We start from the raw sequence: 20,476 nt of genomic DNA on the forward strand, positions 1-20,476 counted from the left end.
GAGAGGTTTGTTTCCACTGGTGGACCACATCAGAGCGAACAAGAGTAACTATTGGGCGGTCTGATTCTTTTCACAGTATCGGTTCCCTCAAGTTGATTTATGTAACTGTTACATGTACATGCATGTTTGACAGCTAATTATAACTACCCCACATTTGTTATTTTTCCTTCCTTATAAAAAGATATATGGATACTTGTGGTTGTTTGTGCTTCCCTCACTGGTTTGAAGTGGTCAGGACCTTGTTACAAAAAATTATTGTCACGAATTTCAGTGCAATGTTTAAATCAAATAATGGCAGTTTCGACCAGCCACTTTCAATCATATCTAATCAAACCATACCCGGGCAGTGCTGATGAAACAGATCAGCCAAACTTTGGTGTTAAACTCCTTGTAAATATTAAAAATGTTTTGTCCTCTCCGATCTTTAGATTCTTTAGTCCATAATATTGAATGTTAAAGAGCAGTGTTATAGGCAAATAATGGCCTATGGGCCCCAACCCTGACAAAAGTCTTCACCTCCATAGCATCAAAGCTTTTGCATGATTTTTCACAAATCTATATGACAGATGACATCTGTCACTGACAATGGAAAGAGAAGGCTCATGTAAATCTCAATAAATGTATCTTCGTAACATTACATACTGCCCCTGCATCATCATGGCAAACCTCGTCATGCACCAGATCATATAAACAGTGCCTGGTGCTGGAATATTTTATGTTTTAGAGAAATACTTTGATGTGAAACAAACAATTTACGCACTGCTATTGTTACTAGTGCATTGTATTAACTGCAAACGTTTAATAGAAGTAGAGGAGTATGCTTATTAAAATGATGGCAGCTGAGTTGGCATATGAACACAGGGTGGATGTAATAGATTCTTTGAATTAAAGTACCCACTGTGTAGCATTAACAATGTTTTTCTGTTACTTTATTGGCTGCTATTGGTATAACCACAGACTCCCCATTTCCTATGATTATAAGGAAGATGTAACAAAAGAAATGACATTTCCCCAATTTCCATCAACCCACAACCAAAAACACAACCCATTTTACATTTCACACAATACTCATGATTCTGTTAACAAAAGCATCTTGTTTAAATTATTTGTACTTTAACAGTGTGGTATCAATACTCTGACAAACCAAAGTTGTTAAATATATTATTGTTAAATTCTAAAAATCTTTTGTTTCTCTTCTTTGAAGGCATAAAACACATTCATATCATGTGAGAGAGATTTTCATAAATATATGGTTGTTCAGGTAAAGGTAGATATTATTTAATATTTACGCTGTTATTATAAATTCCTAAAAAGTGAATCCACTTGCAGTTGTATGATCTGTTGACCTACTATACAATGAAAGAACCTCCCCCTCACTGCATAAACAGTATCTGGTATAAAAAACAACATCCCAGGAGTAATTTTAAGACATATTTACATGTTTTTGTTTAAACCTACTGTGAGAAAGAACAGAACCTTTGGCAGTAAACCACAATTATAAGAAGCATCACAGATTACAGTGTGCTACATCTCACACATCCACAGTTAACAACACATTTCAAACAGAGAATGTAGATGAGCAGAGACAAGTGTTCAAACAATTGGGGTAATATCTACCTGTAAATATATACATATAATTCTCACTTAACTCTCAATGTCCTGTAAATAACATGTACAAGCTGCAAACCAGTGGACTTCATTTGACATCCATGATTTACATCCTGACAAAGCCTTCCATGGTCGTTGTTTAAGTAAAAAATGTATCAGTGACAGATGGCCAATATCCTCATATAAATACATAGTCATGTCACATTATCAAACTTAACGAGTTACTGAGGATCACCTGAAAGCTCTGTTAAACAACTGGATGGTGCATAGTTGATTGTGAGACAGTGAGGGCTGCAAAGGATACATCATACAACAGCTACTCCCCAAGCAGTCTGAACCAGCCCCTGCACAGAGGCATAGCCTGCTTTTAAAGTTTTTGGAGTTACCTTCATATATCTGTCAATACAATGTAGGCTAAGGCTGAAGCCAGCATCCAGTTAGCTTAGCATAAAGACTGGCTCTGTTCAAAGGCAACAGTTTCCTACCAGAACTCTAAGCTCACTAATTAATATGTTATATTTCAATGTATAAAATGTAAAAAAAACAAAACAAAAACATGTAAAATTTGAGGTTTCCTGAATCTCCTTTGGTTAGTGATTTCCTGTATCTCACGAAAGACTGCTTGACAATCCCAAGACATGGGGCATGAGGTTGTATGTCTTAAGTGTGATCATCCAGCAATGGTTATTTGTAATATACAAACCCAACGTTGCTTGGAGCTGCTTTTCACCCATTTCTGTTTCTTTTGTGCTCACCCAACATTCACGAATTAAAAAACTAGATAAAACTGTGGTTAGTTAAGTCCATGCATGGCCAACGCATTCTTAAACCAACTCGTCAAATATCGTCGCTTTGTCAGTTGCCTTTCATGTCTGAATATGATGCGCCAGTTGTTGACGTTCCGGGATGGTGTGTCACTTTATGCTTGTTAACAGACTTCTGTTTTCACATGAAATGTACAGTTTCTGCTCGTTAGACGCATAAGGTCTTTTTCAAAATACACATATGTCGGTAAAGCACCTTGTTTTTATGTTTATTTCCTTGTGTAACAAAATCACATGGTTAAGTTTAGAAAAAAAACATCATGGTTTGCCTCACCATTCACATGGGAAGCAAAGAGTGGACTCCCGTGTGAAAGTCCAGGGTTGGTTGAACCCAGCCACCTCCCCTGCCCCCATCCTATTGGGACTTTCCAGCTCCTTATATCTCATTGTTGCTGGCAGCGTTTCGAACCGACGTTATATCCCACCACTGTAAAGAGTACTTTTTTGCATCGGTGCCTGGCATCAAAATCACTGACAAAGCGGCAATATTTGACAAGTGCGAAATGAGAATGGGCTGGCATGGACTGCTGAAGGAAACATGTAGCTTGGTAAGAACACAGATGTATGAAAACTCAGCTTGTGCTTGAATCCGACTCCCCCCAACAAATTCACATAAAGCCGCACTATTTAGGGCACACATACGACAAGAGAACACCAATCATGTCCTTAATAATGGGACGTAGTGGGTGGAGGTTGTGCGGCAGTTGGTGGGCCATGACCATCTCCCAGGCATAGACCCAATGCACATTCATTCCTTTGAACATGGTTCTGAGCACTTTGTCAATCTGCAGCGTGTACCAGTCACTGTTGGTTAGCGCATAAAAAAGTGTCAGAGCTTTAGGATTCCCAGTCCGGATGATGACCTTCGTGGCTGGAGCCCTGTTCAGTAGCCGCACCACTGCCCTGCGGACACTCTGCATCCGCCGGATGTAGACCTCAATAGGGAAAGTGCCAAAGTGAGCCCAGATGCCAATAACTACGACAGTGTTAGGGCCTCCGATTAAGCCATCTATTTCACTGGCAGCAAAACGCACCTCGTTGGATGAGACAGAGTTAATACGGATAGGAACCCCATGGAAGCGGGACATCACCAAGATTTTGTTTACATGGTCTACGGACATGTGAGGTCCTGCTTTCCCAGGATTGTACAGGGCAATCTCCTTAAGATCTAAAATGTTTAAAGAGAGAAAAGATAATGAACTGCAGTGTGAACAAAATCAAAACCGTTGCCAGGAATCTTTGTGGATCAGCTCACCTGGTATCACTGACGTGATGAATTCAAACCACTGCCTGACGGTAGAGTCTCCAAAGATGTGGACCTCCTTGCTTCTCAGACACTGAATGGTGGCAGGGGTGTCAAATTGGCGAACTGCTGTGCCATCTAGTGCTCGCCACACACCCTGGTGGTAATAGCCAAAGAGTCCAGATGTTTCAATGCTGCTCTTCACCTGTGGCTGACCTGAGAGGAAGTTAAAGGAATAGGGTGAGTTTATTTTCTACTTCTGTTATTGTCGACAAAGCCCACAAAAAGACAAAAACTAAGGTCTCTCCCTGTTTGTTGCAGTCAGTCTCAAGTCAAGTTGTTATTATGAGGACCTAAAACTTTTTGTGTCATGATACAGTTTTGTTTATTACAGGCTTAGTAATTTACATTTCTTTTTTTTATTATTTATTAAACACTACTTAAATAGGAGTATATAGTAAATTTGGGACTATATTTAGCAGCGGATTAATACAGATTTGGTGTATTAATAATTAGCAGGACAGTGCATGTATAATTATAAAGAAATAAACTATGCTGCCCATTTAAATTTTGATAAAAGGACACGCTCTTCAGTGCAACCATGCAGCTCATTAGTTTTGAATGACAATGGAGCTTTGTGGCACTGAGGAATAAGACATATCAAGCTTTGTTCAAACAGGCAAAACTTGTTGGTGGGATAAATTCATTGTTGTAAAGTGGTAAGTTGTTTGCAAATGTTTTTTTCTGCCTGCTTTACTTTTATTTTTGTTTGCAGCACATTCAGATTTGAATTATTATCATTATAGACAATAATGGCAGTTAAAAAAAAAGCTTTACCTTCCTCTTTTGGAAACACGTCAATAGCGGAAGGTCCTGTAGCCTTAATGTAGACTTTCATGTTGATATCACTGAAGAAGAACACACACAACAAAATATCTTGTACGCACAACATAACATCATCAACATAAGTACAAGAAGGGACAAAAAGCTTAAATCATTTCATTAAAAAACTAGAGAGATCAAGCACTAAAATGAGAAAGGTTTGAAGGTTTATTCAACATTACACTAAACTTAGTTGCTGAGTTTCCATTTTGTGAATTTAAACTGCACTAATTAATATTCTCATATAAACAATGGATCCCAATGACTATGTGTAATGGGCAAGGTTAACCCACATTACCCACATTATCACCTGACACTGGCTGTTCTCATGCACTGTTTATACCTATATCTATGAAAAACAATGCACCGAGATTCATATTTATGCCACGTAATCATGAGCCAGTAATTTGTGTATAACCCATGATTTGGTACAGCTATGATCACATGACCAGTGCGCTGATGGTAGTAAAGAAGGAAGCAGTCCATGGCAGGAGGTAGGTTTAGGTGGGTATCTTAACTTGCCTAAACCTGACCTCAGTAACTTGATGTCATATGTTAAATATGTATCTTTACAGTACGTAATGTCATTCTTGGGGTGCTAACTCATTAGATATCATATGGACTGTTGTATGGGGATATATTGTGTAACTTCAGAGTTCACCTGAACTCTGAAGTTACGTTATTGCATCTTTCAGCTCATTGTTTTGACAAAGTTAGCAACTAGCTGGTGAACTCAGTGAAGCATTTAGCAACTAAGACAGATATTTCCCTCCAGTGTGGTGAAGACCAAACAAGAGCTAAAAGGAGAGTGAATATTAGGGCCGTAACGGTACATGTATTTGTGTCGAACCGTTCGGTACGCGATTTTCGGTTCGGCACGACCCTGTACCGGATTATTGGGCGCAGGATATTATTTTATTTTATTTTGTTTTATTTTAATTCCGTTTTTGCGAGCCGAACCATTTAAAATATCTAGTTCCCTGTCAGACATAATTGAGTGACGGACCGAGTCCGACCGTAAATCTCCGCTTTCACTTTGTACAGTGCATTCTCACATTTTGACAACATGGCAAGTGAGCCTGACGAACCTGAAGACCCACCCGCAAACCTTAAGTCTTCCGTTTGGGAACACTTTGGTTTCAGGGTAAAATACGAAGATGGAAATAAACAAGTTGACAAGACAAAAGGAATGTGCCGACACTGCAGAACAGCGGTCGGGTATGTACTCGGAAACACATCTAACATGCTAATGCATCTAAATCGACACCACCCGAGCTGGAGTTGAGTAAAATTGTTTAAGCTGCACTTTAGATATAAGCATGTTTTGTTTACTGCACTTTAACAAAATGGGAAAGCTAAGTAAGTTCCTAGTAAAACTGAATCTGAGCAGGCTTTAAAGCTGACCAGCTGCACTATACTTTTTATTTTAATTGAGTAAAACTGTTAAAGCAGAAATGTATATTTATATTTTTCATTCAAAAAATGTGTTAAAAAAACAGCAGGATTTTATTTTTCACTTTTATATTTCTATTTTCATTCAAACAATGTGAAAAAGCAGGATTTTATATATATTTGTTTCATTCAAAAGTTGTGTAAAAAGAGTTAACTGCTGTGGTGGTATGTTTTAATAAGGTTACCAATAAGTAAAAGACATTTAATAGTTGTCTATTTTTTTCATTACTGTACCGAAAAAAAAAACGAACCGTGACTTGTGTACCGAGGTACGTACCGAACCGTGATTTTTGTGTACCGTTACACCCCTAGTGAACATTGGTCTTACATCTGTTGATTAACACAATTACAAATGAATGCTTATGTTGCATCATGTCTACTGGATGTAAATAGGCCACTGTTTGCTAACATTTTAGCCCTATCAACTTTATAAGGTTGCAAAGAATAATAAATGTGCATCTTAAAGTTCCTGAAAAGACCACACCCCAAATAAAATGTATGAATTACAATAAAACATGAATGAATCACAGCAAAAACCATCCACTAGTATGATCTGAACTGATAAGTTTGATTTGTATTATCTTTAAAACTTTAAACATCTGTACAGTCTTAACAGCCTGTCTTTACAAACATAAAACATACTGAAACATCCTAACAAGGAAATACATAGGTAACACTTGATGTATATTAGAAGTCACAGTAAAGGACAGTCCTGTCTCTCTGTCCCCTCACCTTTGAAAAAGCGTCTCCTCCCCTGACTTGATGTCTTGTACGAATCTTTCCGTGCCGTGAGTCATCCTGGTATCACAGTTTAGGCTCTTTGGCTTGTAGCAGAACCAAGGCTCACCTGTACGGGGGTCAGTGAAGTTGCACAGTGGATACTGGGGTTGACGTAAGCAGACGTTACAGGTGGTAGTTTCAGAGACTGAGCCTGCGCGGAAGGTGCTTTGGAAGCGCATCCTGTCAGGCTGTTCGACGTTCAGCCTGGTCAGCACTGTGATAGCCTCACTAGAGTGAACCAGCATCACCTGATTGGATAGAGAACTACAGTTTTCATCAAGTCCAATCATGTTCAGTTATATTAATAAAGACAAAGTGAATATTTAAAGCTCCATAGTTTGACACATTTATAGAGATTTCTGTCTTCGTAAACCAGATTGATCATCAGATGACAGGCACAGCAGGGGCCTGTATCACGAAGCAGGATTAATGTCTTAGCGAGGTAACTTCAGGGTTAACCCTGGGTTTTCGGTCTCACAAAGCTGGTTCAGTTCTTAATGGGGTAGATCACCATGGTAACTTACTCTGAACGGCTATCCTGCTCCGGAGCAGGGTAAGTTCAGGGTTGAATCTGATCCTATAAAAAGCACCACCCACTGGCCAATCAGCTGTTCGAAAAAAATGACTCCGCTGACAGAAATGCAGCCCAGTCATGACGGGAAGTTTAATTAATTTGATTGATTTTGATCTGAAAGTTTATTTTGAACATTAAAAAAGAAAAGAAAGCAACAACAACAGACAATGAAAAGATTGTTCAAAAAGGAGTGGAAAGTTAAAGCCCTGGTGCATCCCTGCGCACAGAAACCTGCTGTCCCAGGCCCAGGGACAGATATGGCACCCGCGGCCCGACATTTGGGGTCTGTGGGCTGGCCCCTGAGAGGGAGAACCTGATGGCTGCAGGTTTACCAGATAATGTGATCAATACGATCCAAAGTGTCAGGGCGCCATCCACACAGGGGTTGTATACGCTCAAATGGCGTGCTTTTGAGGCTTGGTGTGTGGAGAGACACATCTCTCCTTTTCAGAGCTCTGTGGTGGAGATTTTAACTTTTCTTCAGGAATTGTTAGAGAAAGGGCTTTCCTCCTCCATGATAAAAGTGTATCTTTCAGCCACTTCTGCCTGTCATGTGGGATTTCAAGGGAAGTCCTCTGGTGATGCGTTTCATGAAGGGTGTGCTTCGAAAGAGGCCGATGCGCAAAGCCGTGGTCCCTCAGTGGGTCCTCGCGCTAGTTTTGGATGCGCTGTGTGACGCGCCTTTTGAGACGCTGCAGTCTATCGGCACTGACATGCTTTCGTATAAGACTGCGCTCTTATTGGCCTTGTGTTCAGCAAAATGGATTTTCATGCTCGCTCTGTTCATCAGTCGTGCATGCAGTTTGTGCTGGACTATTCTAAAGAGGTGCTGCGCTGCGTACATCCCTAAGGTGCCGTGCTTATCATACAAGGCTTTGACTTGTGAACTGTCGTCCTTTTCGCCACCTCCCTTTGTATTCGCTGAACAAAGGGAGGTGCGTGCGTTGCACGTGTATATAGACCGCACACGAGAGGTATGAACTAAGGACCAGCTTTTTGTCTGCTTTGCTGTCCAAACAGCGCCTCTCTCATTGGGTTGTGGAGGCAATCTCCCGTGCCTACGCCTGTAAAAACGTGCGGGTGCCCGGCAGAGTGCGCGCTCACTCCACCAGGGGCATGGCTGTGTCCTGGGCTCTGTTTGAAGGAGTTTCAGAGGAGGATGTATGTTCAGCGGCAAGCTGGGCCCCTCCACATACATTTATGAAATTTTATTGTCTGGATGTGACAGCTCAGGATGTCACTCAGTCTGTGCTCTCAGCAGGGAGGTGATGTAACTGACATCACGGTCACTGCTGAGCTGGATCTTCTCAGTCGAGCTGCAGGGGCGTCTCGGGGCGTGATGATAGGTCCACATACTAATGTGTTGTACCGAGTGCACTGACCAAAAGGGAACTGGAGATTATGAATATAACCAATGTTCCCTGAGGGAGGGAAACGAGGTACAACACAAGTTAGTCAGTTACCGCCTTTTTCATTAGGCTCGGTGAAGTGCAGTTTAGATTGAGGAGATGAGACTGTGGAGGGGATTTTATAGCCCCAAGGGAAGGCGGGGCTTCCCCTGAGAGGTGTGTAGAAAAAGTTTCTTCAGGTTGGTCTCACGAGAACGCAATCCCCATACTAATGTGTTGTACCTCGTTTCCCTCCCTCAGGGAACATTGGTTATATTCATAACCTCCAGTTTTGGTGTGATGCCTGAAATGAGTTTTGTGGTGAACACAAGAGATTTTCACGTTTTGTTCTACGTCACAAAATACATCAGGAAATACCCCACTCATGGATCTTGAAGCTTTTACTTTTCGGGTCCTAAAAAAAAATAGTTGCTAACAAGTTGTTAAATGAAACCACAGAGTTTCATCACACCAAAAACATCTTTACATCCTTGTCGTAGTAGTGGTGCAACTGTGCAACACGCTGGTGTAGTTCATTTATCGAGCATTAGCTTTTTATTTCTGGCATTGCACTTATGCTTCAAAAATCATAAAATGGTGATCATTTGTGGAGATTATCTTGCTGAACAAATGTGTAAGTATCATGAACTTTTGTTTGCCACAGTGCTTTTTTAAACAAAAATCCAAAATCCAATGGAAAAATCCCATTGGCTTTTTGTAGAGGGAACCAGGGCGATGTTAATGTCTCTGTTAGCCTACAGAAAAACGTCATCCCTACAGCACTCACTATTGCATGTATGCTGTGCAAGAAGTGAAAGCAACAGGCATAGCAACAGTGACTAGGGGTGGGGCTTAGTGAACAATCAGCTAGAAGGTACATAAAAAACACCTACAGTAATCACATGTATCATGACAGTTTTTAGCATTACCTCAACCTGTGCTCTTCCTTCCCAGAGTAAAGACAACACAGCAGAATAGCTGCCATTGAGGTGATCCACGACTTGCCCAGCCACACCTGCAGCAAGATTCGGGTTGTTCAGGCGGGCGAGTAAGAAGTCCCCACCGGACTTTTTTGGGCGGCCCTTGAAGTCAGAAATTTTGATCATGACCTCCAGCTGATCCCCTACACGCCACTGTCCTCCTCCCCTTCTTGGGAGAATGGTGAAGGTGCTGTGAGCTGGATCACTGGTCTCCTCCAAGCGAAAAGGATTTGGCAAAAGTGGAGTTTCAGGCCAAGCAATTAAGTCTATTAGGTGGCGTTCCTCCTGAGCATCCTCAGGAGGCAGTGGCTGGAATTTGCAGAGGCCGTGATTAATGTCCGGAGCAGTGGGAACACTCGGGTAGATGATGGTGGAGTTCGCTTTATTCTGAAACTGGCAGAGGGTCAAGAGAAACATTGTGACAAAGATGCATCATACAAATGCACTGAAAGCAAAATAACTATTGGAGCTACACTGGGGTCAAATGTTTTGTACTTGAAAAAATAAAATTTGAAACTGAAAATTCATGTGTTGATCGTCAATTTTGAAAAATTCAACAATGTATTCAAAATAAAAATAAGTGTATGAAATGTTTTTTTCAGGTTAAATATAATTTTGATTCACTTTGGTAATTCTTTTGAATGAACAATTTATTTTCACTTTTCACTTCCATATATATTTTAACATTTAACTTATTTTTTTCAGTTGCATGTTTTATCTTTTCAGATTCAGATCTTATTTTTTACAGTTTCAAATCTTATTTTTTCACTTTCAAATCTTTTTTTTTTACTTTCAGATCTTTTTTTTCAGTTTCAAATCTGTTTTTTGAGTTTCAGACTTTTGACCCTGATGTGGCGTGGGGGGCGTGGCATCAACTGAGAGGGGTGTGGAATCATGAGTGACAGTGCCTTCAGGGAACGTAGGAACTAAAAAAATTCTGACTCAACACTTATATACACCATATTCATGTGATTGGCAGTGTAAAAATTGATGCCAGTGACAAACTTCCATTTAGAAATCTGTTTTAGACAGTACTGAGCACCAATTGCGGTATAAAAGCCATAAATTATGCCAGAATTTGCAGTTCAACAGCCACATTTTAGGTGCTGATATGTCCGATTTCCACATAGCACTGTGAATGCATCGTAGAGTCCACTTCGCTTGCGATGATGGTGTCCGGTCGGTCGGGTCAATTTGCTGGAGCCCATACATCCAGCACACAGGTGAGAAATGTTAAGTTTTGGGAAATCATAACAAAAAAGATCTGAAAGTGAAAAAAAGATTTGAAAGTGAAAAAATAAGATTTGAAACTGTAAAAAATAAGATCTGAATCTGAAAAGATAAAACATGCAACTGAAAAAAATAAGACCTAAAATGTTAAAATATATATGGAAGTGAAAAGTGAGAATAAATTATTAATTCAAAAGAATTACCAAAGTGAATCAAAATTATATTTAACCTAAAAAAAGGTTTCATATACTTATTTTTATTTTGAATACATTGTTGTATTTTTCAAAATTCAAGATCAACACATGAATTTTCAGTTTCAAATTTTATTTTTTCAAGTACAAAACATTTGACCCTAATGTAGCTCCATAAATAACTAAATAAACCAAAAGATCCAAAAAGGAAGAATTTTTTTCCTATCCCAAAGCACAAAATGATTTTGGGGAGTTGATAAGAACAGTTAATGTGTCTGATGCAGGAATTTCTGTCTGTCCCATTTGACATTGACATTGACCCACAGAGAAAATGCACAAGGCAAGAACATAAAATGGTAACTCGAGTATTTTTTGCAACCTGTTTTCCAGTGTTTTTGAGCCTAAGTAATTACTGCAGACAAACAGTTTTGGAATTTGTACAGTATTGAGCAGGAGTGCTGCAGCCCCTGCTTACTTCCTGTTTAACGGTTAACATTCTTAAACAGTGAATGGGGGCAGGGGCATGGCCATCTTTATAGAAGTGAGGGCGACAGATTGTCAGGAGGAAGACTATTTTTTTTAACGATTTATTGAAATATTCTCTCTCATTCATTCATGCTTCTACTTAGCAGCTAAGGAACCAAACCAAATACTTCTACTCTATTCTAATACCTCTCCCCACCTGTGAAGCCTCATGGTTGTCAGTGCTGCTGCTGCCTGCTCCCTGTTGTGATGCCTGAAAATCAGCTTGTCCCTGTTTCTATTGCAGTAACACAGAGTAAAAAGAAAAAATATGTGCAAAGAAATTTTAAATATAAAGAGGTAATTAAAAGAGCAGTTTTGATATAGCTGTGGAAATTAATTTCAAAGTCATTCTTATCCTATAAATATTTCTTTTGCCAATCAATATCTCTCCTCACCTGTGAAGCCTCTTGACTGTCAGTAGTGTTGCTGCCTGCTCCCTGTTGTGATCCCTCAGAGCTGCCTTGTGCCTCTTTCTATTGCAATAATACAGATTAAGAAATATATATAAATATATATGTGTGCAAAGAAATTTTAGATTTAGAGTAGAACTTAAAAACAGTAATTCTGATATAGCTGTGGGAATTAATTTACAGGTCACTCAGCTTTTCTTCAGCCACTTAATATTTCTCCTCGCCTGTGTCTGCGAAGCCCCTTGACTGTCAGTGGTGTTGCTGCTTGCTCCCTGTCATAATCCCTGAAAGCTGCCTTGTTGTCCCTCTTTATATCACAGTGATATTGACTAAAAAATATGTGCAAATAAATAGTGATTACAAATTAGGGAGAGTGGGTCTATTACTAGCATGAAGCCATCTAGTGAGCCACAACTGTTCAAGGTAACAATTAGCTAGTAAAGTATGTGTTTTAACTTAGCTAAAGTGAAATAATTTAAAGACTCCTCCAGTGTATTTTGACATTTTTATATTTCATATTTTTCTGAGTCATGTCCTGACAATGTTGATTAACAACACTGTTCACCATTTTTTTGACAAATTACTTATTTTTATGCTCAAAGTTAAAAAAAAAGAAGAAAAAAAAGAGGGTTGTTGCTGAAAAAGGAAGATGGCGTATGACTATAGCAGAATCTGCAAGTCATACGTCATCCTCCAAGCTTGCGCAGGTGCACTGTCATAAACACCATAAAAATCATAGTAAGCTAACCAGTCAACTTATCTTGTATTTAACCATAATTGTAGCATGATAGCCTTACGTATATATCTCTCTGTAGTTGTCCTCCACCTTAGCTTTAATGTGTTTTTAATTTCATAATGGCAATTGTATCCATGCAGTGAACGGCTGCACTCAACACAGTAAATTATTACTGTGGAACTTTGATTAAAACAGTCAAAAGTTAAAAAGTCCCTTTAGAAAAAGAAAAAGAATCACACTGCCCAGGGTGGTGTTGGTGCTGAGCTGGGGCGATAGTGGCTCATGCTGATATACAGTATCACTGACAGTGTCACTTAGACACAAAAACATGGGAGAATAGGGTCCAGGTTGAAAAAATAGAAGTTACCCTTTAATATTAAATTCAAATTCAAAGATTTTTTGGTGTGCATTACCAGGTCTTGTTTGGACTAAAATTCATGCTTTAGGATAGCTCATGTTCGCTTGTTTCACGTCTGATGATTTGACACATTCTTACTCTCATCTCGTGAAATACTGAGGTTTGGTCGGCGGCCCTTCACGTCAAACTATGACACTCCATACCCCTCTGGCATCAGTTTTGGACACTCACGGACAGCCTGTTGATTTAAGCTGGTTACGTGCATTGTCTTTTTAAAATTTATCATAATATAACTATAATAAACTCAGAACGTCGACAAAAAAACCCTCTGTTTTATGTTGACTTCCTTAGATTTAAGCAGTGTGGCTAGGTTCAGGCAACAAAAGCTTGTCGTTGGGTTTAGAAAAAAACCCAATGTTTGGCTTAAAATGGGTATGGTTCTTATGAACGTAATGTTATGTCAATTGACATATATCATTAGCGTAGTATGCTATACTGCTAGTACAATTCGTTCTTAAATAACTCAATGGACTTTTGGTTTCACATGGGAGTAAGAAGAGCAGTCTCCCAGGTATAAAAGTCGAGAGCACCTATTGTATGCAGACATTCTTGCTCTTTATACTATCGCAGTTACTCGGAGCATTAAAAAAATCTGGCTGCTGAGTGCGTGTCATACCACTGCTAAAGGGTCAGTGTGTCGGTGTCAGACACCAAAGGTCACTGACCAAGCATCAGTATTTGAGTTGGGAGTGACACGACGATAGAGGATTTTTTTTTATGGCTGAAAGAAACATTGAATTTTGATGCATACACATTGAATTGAAACACACTAGAGGTACAAAACATCAGGGACTCTAAGCATTTTCACAAACTTCACTGATAAGTATTTGCAGTGAAGAACATTGCTGTTGCTGGGCCACATTGAAACATACATTTAAAACCATATCCTTAAATATGACTAACATAAATCATTTCAAATAAGGTCTACCCTTCAAGCAATCCCACCAAAACCAAATTCTCACCTGCAGGATCTCCATGTTATGTAGCACAAAGACTACGACAGCCACTGCCAGAAAGAGGAAAATGGCGCTGTACTCCCGTCTTGCACAAGCTACGAGCGTCATGTTAGTCTTCAGTGTAGCACTGTGACCACTTCCTCAGGTCCTGGATCAAAAACTAAAAACAAAGAAAACAAAGGGGTCTCTGACATGAAAGAATGCCAAAGAATATTACTATTATGACAAAGCTATATCCAGTCACCCAGGAAATTCCTTTTAACCATTAAACATGATTATTCACACTGTAGTGACCCCATCATGTGCTCTTTACCATATAATGTAAATATTTTAATACATTTGGACACTCTTTTTGCAATCTGTAACCACACTCTGTAAAGTTACCCGAATATCTGTTTTCACTCGCATTACACAGATCAGAGATGCTTGTGTTGTTCTGCTATTTTTTTTTTACTATTGTTCAAATTACTGCAAGTGATGTTATCATCAAAACTGAATTTCTAATGGTGTCTGGTTCTCCACACACAAATCCCTTTACTTCTTTAGCAGCACTAGCAGTGTGGGTCTGCCACTTTGGTTCAGACTGAGATGTCACAACAAATAGTGGATGGATTGTCATGAAACGTGGTATGGTGCCCAGAGGACAAAGTCTCATGATGTCACTGATCCCATGACTTCTCTGTAGCACAGGCCAACATTAAGTGAAATATCTCAATATCTACTGGCATGCACCAGAATACAATCTTTACCATTATGTAAAAAATAAACATGAAATGTGAGACTGTTTTTTATTAGTGGATAATGATTCATAATATACCCTTTCTAACTATATTTCCATACAATATGAGCATTAAAAAAATCTTATATTTACCATATGATATACCATAAGTGTGTACCTTATAAATGCCCATTTATAAATACAGTTATATTGGTGTCTCCATTAAGTTCATACAGAAATCTAAATGATTTTTTGCAAACAGAAATAAAGTGGTTGAGCAGACATTTAACAATATACATACAGCATAAAATAAAGTACAATTACTGTAAGGCGCACTGCCTTGTTAGGGTCTTTGAACTCCAGCTCTCCGTGAGCCGCTGTTCCTAAACCTAATTCTGTTTTATAAATCTCAACCATATGGAACTAGGCGTGCATGCACAAGCTTCAAATCTGCTTCTACAAGTAGCCAGAGGGATGTAGAAACAACCTTTAACGTCTTTGCATATGGAAATTGCAGCTGCTCGCTCCACTATATTACCTGTCAGTTTGCAACATCTTGACCGCTAAGCTGGCAGATATGAAAGATGTGCTCTCACTTGTGGAAATTAGCTTTTATTTTGTATCGTCACAGCAGGGTGTCAATAAAGTTTTCCTTCCTTGTAACAGTGGACAGTACTACTTGTAGTAACAGTACTACTGATCGAGTAGGTATAGCTGTGTCTGGAGCAGCTACGTCACCCACCCACCAGCTACATGACCTATGTCAGTCCAGGATCAGCCCCCTTCACCTCTTGGAATTAAAGTGAAAAACTTGTAGAAAATGCTGAGTTAGCTTTTAGGTAACTATGAAGTGTTAAAAAAAAGAGGCCATTAAGGTTAGGGTAGCTACTTGAAATTGGTACATCTTGCTACTCATAATGTGAATCAAGTCTTCATGTATAATGAATAAAGTAAATGAATGAAGTGCATTATTGCTGCGTTTGGCCTCACATTTATTTACTCAAATGCAGCGTTGGTTCCAAGTGGTTGCATTGGCGGGTTTGTCTTGTACTTATGGTGGGTGCAGGGGTATCAAACATATGGCCTGGGGGCCAGAACCAGCCCTCCAGAGGGTCCAATCCGGCCCTCTAGATGACTTTGCACACCTAATGTTGATGCACATGTGAAGGCTGAGAGGTTTCAGGAGCATTTTAAACAGTGAGCAGATACTTCATGTAAAACACTGCCTTAGAGGCTTTTCCACTCTGACCAGAACACAGCTCTCATGAATAACACTGAATGCTTTCTATGGTCATATTTAAAGATATTGAACAGTGTGCAAAATATTGTCAACCAGCAGCTTCAGTACAAAAGAATCTGTATCAGACTAATATCTTCAAACAATATTATAGGAACCCTGCTGCTGAGGCACTGACAAAACTTCAGATTGTAAGGCAGGGGATGACTTAACATGCTTCTTCAGTAGCTGGAAAAGTGGAAAAGTATGGAAAAAAGTCATGTGATGAAAGTAATTGGCAGACTGACTGAATATGAAAAATCTAAGACATACTGTTGAATTTGCACAATTTTTTTCTTTCTTCTTCGTTAGGTAAATGGATGAACATTTTCAGAGTGAAATAAAAATTTGAAGGGGTTGATATTTATAGGTTATAATGCAGTGATTTTAGGGATCATGTCCACTTGAGATCAAAGTGGCCCCTGAACTAAAATGAGTTTGATACTCCTGTCTTAAGGGCATGTTGTACAGGCTTTCCCACAGAATGTTTTTTTGTAGGCAGACCCAGAGGTTGGCTTCACCCTGGTTCCCTCCTCAAAAGGCCAATGGGACTTTTCCCATTGAATTCTGGATAATTGCATAAAATAAGCTCTGTGGCAAAGACAAGTTTATCATACTTACAAATTTTTCTCAGCAAGATAATCTTCACAAATTAACTCCACTTTTGTGATTTTTGAAGAGTAAATGTAGTGGCCAGAGGCAAAAAGCTAATATGCTATAAAGGAACTATGCTATGGTTGAATGACTTAACGTCACCACAACAACACAGCTGTAAAGCCATGTTTGGCATGATGGAGTTCTGTCTTATTTAACCACTTGTTAGATACACGTAAAAGCTTCAAAATTCACAAGTGGGGTGTTTACTTTACTACTCTATATTATTTATTTTGTGTTAACTACAGACGTTATTTCAGGCATCTACACAAAAACCCATTCAGAAAGCCAAGCCGGGAGTGCTAAAACTCATTTTCAGGTATTTGGACTGATTCCTGCACCACTTTATATGGCTGCAGCTATACTGTCTCAAACTAATGCCCCACAGTGTGTATATTCCTCTGCAATTTCAGACTTTATTATATAAATGATGTTAGGGACAGTATATCAGCTCCTAGAAAATACAACTTATCTCTGTCTGTAAAAAGCATCTCCCTTTGGCACTGCAAGTAGCAAATGCTGAATGTGGACTGGATATACTAGTTTGTCTGTTTCAGACAATCAGCCCACTGAATTCAAGACGAGGGAGCCGGGAGTGATAAAACTCGTTTTCAGGTATTAGGACTCATTCCTGCACCACTCTATATGGCTGCAGCTATACTGTCTCAAACTGACGCCCTGCAGTGTGTATATTCCTCTGCAATTAATTGTGGTCCGGCACTGGGTACGCATGCCAGAATTACTGTACATTTAGCCTCTGCTAACACACTAATTCATCACGTTTCTGCAAACCATCACGACGGTGAAATCTTAATCATCATTATTATTAAATGTTAGAGGGATGATCAATGATTCAGTAAATTTTCTGTCGACACTTTTTTTTTTTAATTTTCAGACTTTATTATATAAATGATGTTAGGGACAGTATATCAGCTCCTAGAAAATATAGCTTTGGAGTCTGTAAAAAGCATCTCCCTTTGGCACTGCAAGTAGCAAATGCTGAACGTGGACTGGATAAACTAGTTTGTCTGTTTCAGACAATCAGCCCATTGAATTCAAGACGAGGGAGCCGGGAGTGATAAAACATACATACATATATATATATATATATATATATAGCCTACCATACATATGCAGGTAACACATACACATAATCAAAGGAAAAACATCAATTATAACATTAAATGTGCTTCAACACACTTTAAATAACATACTAATGTAAATAAGTTCAAATAAATTGTGTAGTGAATAGCAAGTAAGAAGAAAAATGCCACAAGCATAATGTTTGAGGTACTAGTACATTACTTGAGTGTCTCCATTTCATGTGATTTTATACTTCTGCTCCACTACATCTCAGAGGCAAATGCTCTACTTCTTTACTCGACAGTACAGATTCAGATTAATACAAAAACATCAATCATCAAATAAATTATGATGTATTACTACAGATAAAGTATTTAAAGTAGTTGCCATTAAAGTCATATGTATGCAATAATATAATACAATAATATTAGATAGCATTCTGAAATGGGCCAATAGGCCTATTCATAATGAGTATCTTTACTTTTGGTACTTGAAATACATTTTTACGTCAGTACTTTTAAACGTATACTTTTCTATAAACTGATCATATTTTTTAACTGCTTGTTAATCTTAATTGCCAAAGTATTGATTAACTATTGTCAAGTAAACGTACTGGAGTACAGATCAGTATATTTCCCTCTGAAATGTAGTGGAGCAGGAGTGCAAAGTAGCATAAAATGGAAGTAGTAAAAGTAAAATACACGTACCTCAAGGCTTTATTAGAATGGTGGTTAATGGCAACATTTAGCCTAATTTTCAGGATGAAATAAAATTTTAAATAAACTTTATGAAAGCATATTATGTGTCTTACCTCATCAGAGATCAATCTGGAGAGAACACAGTGATGAAATCTTGCCTGTTTGCAGGGGGGTTTGTTCTCCTTGCTTGACTTTCAGGTAGTGAAGTTTCACTGATATTCAGTCAGGAAGACCCTATATGTTCTCAACCATTAACACATCTGTGTGTGTGTGTGTGTGTGTGTGTGTGTGTGTGTGTGTGTGTGTGTGCGTGTGTTTGTGTGTGTGTCTGTGGCAGGGTTACCTGGGGGATCAGACGGTGGTAGGTTTCAGGTGGAGGGTGCTGTGTAAGCCTCCTCTGCCAAACAGGTCAGGAGATCTTCAGTGGAGGGTGTTGCAAGGGGCTCTGGCGACAAATGTGTTTCTAAGGTGGATCCTAATGTGGGGGAGGGCTGTGTGTTCTGTGACACGCCTTAGTCTGTTCATCATGTGTTTGTTGAATGTCATTGTGTGTCATCTCTACTGTCTGCACTCTCAGCTGTCTGTGGGAAGATGTGCCTGGGGTTCTCTACGGGGCTCTACATATTAGGGCCCAGGTATTCTGTGAGGACCAAAGGAAAAAAGTGTTCTGGTTAACTTTCTGTTTGGCCACTATGAGAATAATGCGAATGAGTTTGCTCAAATGTTGGTAGTCATTTTATGGGCAAGGCCACTTGGCCTTTTGTGTTGTCAATTTTTTGAGGGCACAAAGGCCAAAAGCCAGGGCAGCAAGGCCATAAAATAAAACAATGATTTTAAGTTCACATTCATAATGAATTTAAGGACTAATGATGTATAACTATATGTGAAATGAATAAATAAAACAAGCTCAAGTAGTAATGAGTATAATAAGTAATAATGTGATTTATTTAATAGCACTAATAAACCCAATGTGTTATAGAACAACCAGATTCATGTATTTATAAGCAAACAATCTTAAATATTAGGGTCATGGCCCTCATGGCCCTCGTGAAATTCCTGCCCAATGGCACCATGTAAAATATGTAACTGATAACTCTTGATGGGTATCTCATCCAGCTATCTGAATGTTGGCAAGAGGTGTAAAGTACTTATGTACTTAAGTACTTATGGCCCGCTTGTTCACACTACACCCACCTAACTTGACTTTCATCTTGATCTTTACTACACACCAGAAAGTTTCAAGACTTCATCTTGCATGCAACGTTATCGCATTGACAAAATCTGTCCACAGACAGACAGACATATAATGACCTGGCAAAATACTCACAGCAGCGTCTGTGGTAGGTCCTGGTACAACTACTGTCACCTGGACCACATTGTGCCATGATGACACACACAGACACAGACTCACAAGGTGAAAACAATACCAGGTGTCGCAACGTATTTGCAAGTGGAAATGACATGAACAGTGATAATTAGGTGAGTATTAACCTGGGGCTACAAGCCTGAGGGCTCTTGCCTATTCACCTGCTTATTACAGCTCACCCTATGGCTATTATATGCTTTCAAATGTAGTCAGCAGAAGAATGTTGTCTATCTGCATGGTAAAACAATTCTATACAAAGGCATAGCTAGGGGACAGGGAAATGGAACAAACTACGAGTTAACATCAAGTCAGCTGAGTCAGTCCCTCAGTTCAAAAAGGTGTTAAAAACCCACCTGTACACACTGGCATTCATATAAAATTGTATGATTTTGTATGTGTGTGTGTATGTGCACAAATGTACGTATGTATACATATGTGTGTATGTTTACATGTATGTGTGCGTTTATGTACGTATGTGAAGCCT

The 20,476-nt window shown here is 39.1% G+C and overlaps 1 protein-coding gene across 4 annotated transcripts; it reads right to left on the reverse strand.

Annotated features, from left to right (window-relative positions):
- Positions 1-902: 902 nt before the first annotated feature.
- LOC117254620 (NXPE family member 3-like) lies at positions 903-19,054 on the reverse strand. Of its 4 annotated transcripts, none has more exons than XM_078165639.1 (9): positions 18,970-19,054; positions 14,204-14,357; positions 12,073-12,150; positions 11,835-11,912; positions 9,681-10,124; positions 6,742-7,037; positions 4,513-4,583; positions 3,688-3,891; positions 903-3,600 (listed from the first exon to the last, which is right to left on the reverse strand). In XM_078165639.1, exons 2-9 carry the CDS (start codon positions 14,303-14,305, stop codon positions 3,056-3,058), a joined length of 1,818 nt encoding a protein of 605 aa, XP_078021765.1. In that variant the 5' UTR covers positions 14,306-14,357; positions 18,970-19,054; the 3' UTR covers positions 903-3,055. The 4 variants fall into 4 exon arrangements, with proteins under 4 accessions (XP_078021765.1, XP_033478871.1, XP_078021781.1 ...); XM_033622980.2 differs by lacking the exon at positions 18,970-19,054 and adding an exon at positions 18,740-18,937; XM_078165655.1 differs by lacking the exon at positions 11,835-11,912.
- Between the last annotated feature and the right edge of the window lie 1,422 nt (positions 19,055-20,476).

This window comes from Epinephelus lanceolatus, chromosome 3, assembly GCF_041903045.1.
Source record: "Epinephelus lanceolatus isolate andai-2023 chromosome 3, ASM4190304v1, whole genome shotgun sequence".
NCBI lineage: Eukaryota > Metazoa > Chordata > Actinopteri > Perciformes > Serranidae > Epinephelus > Epinephelus lanceolatus.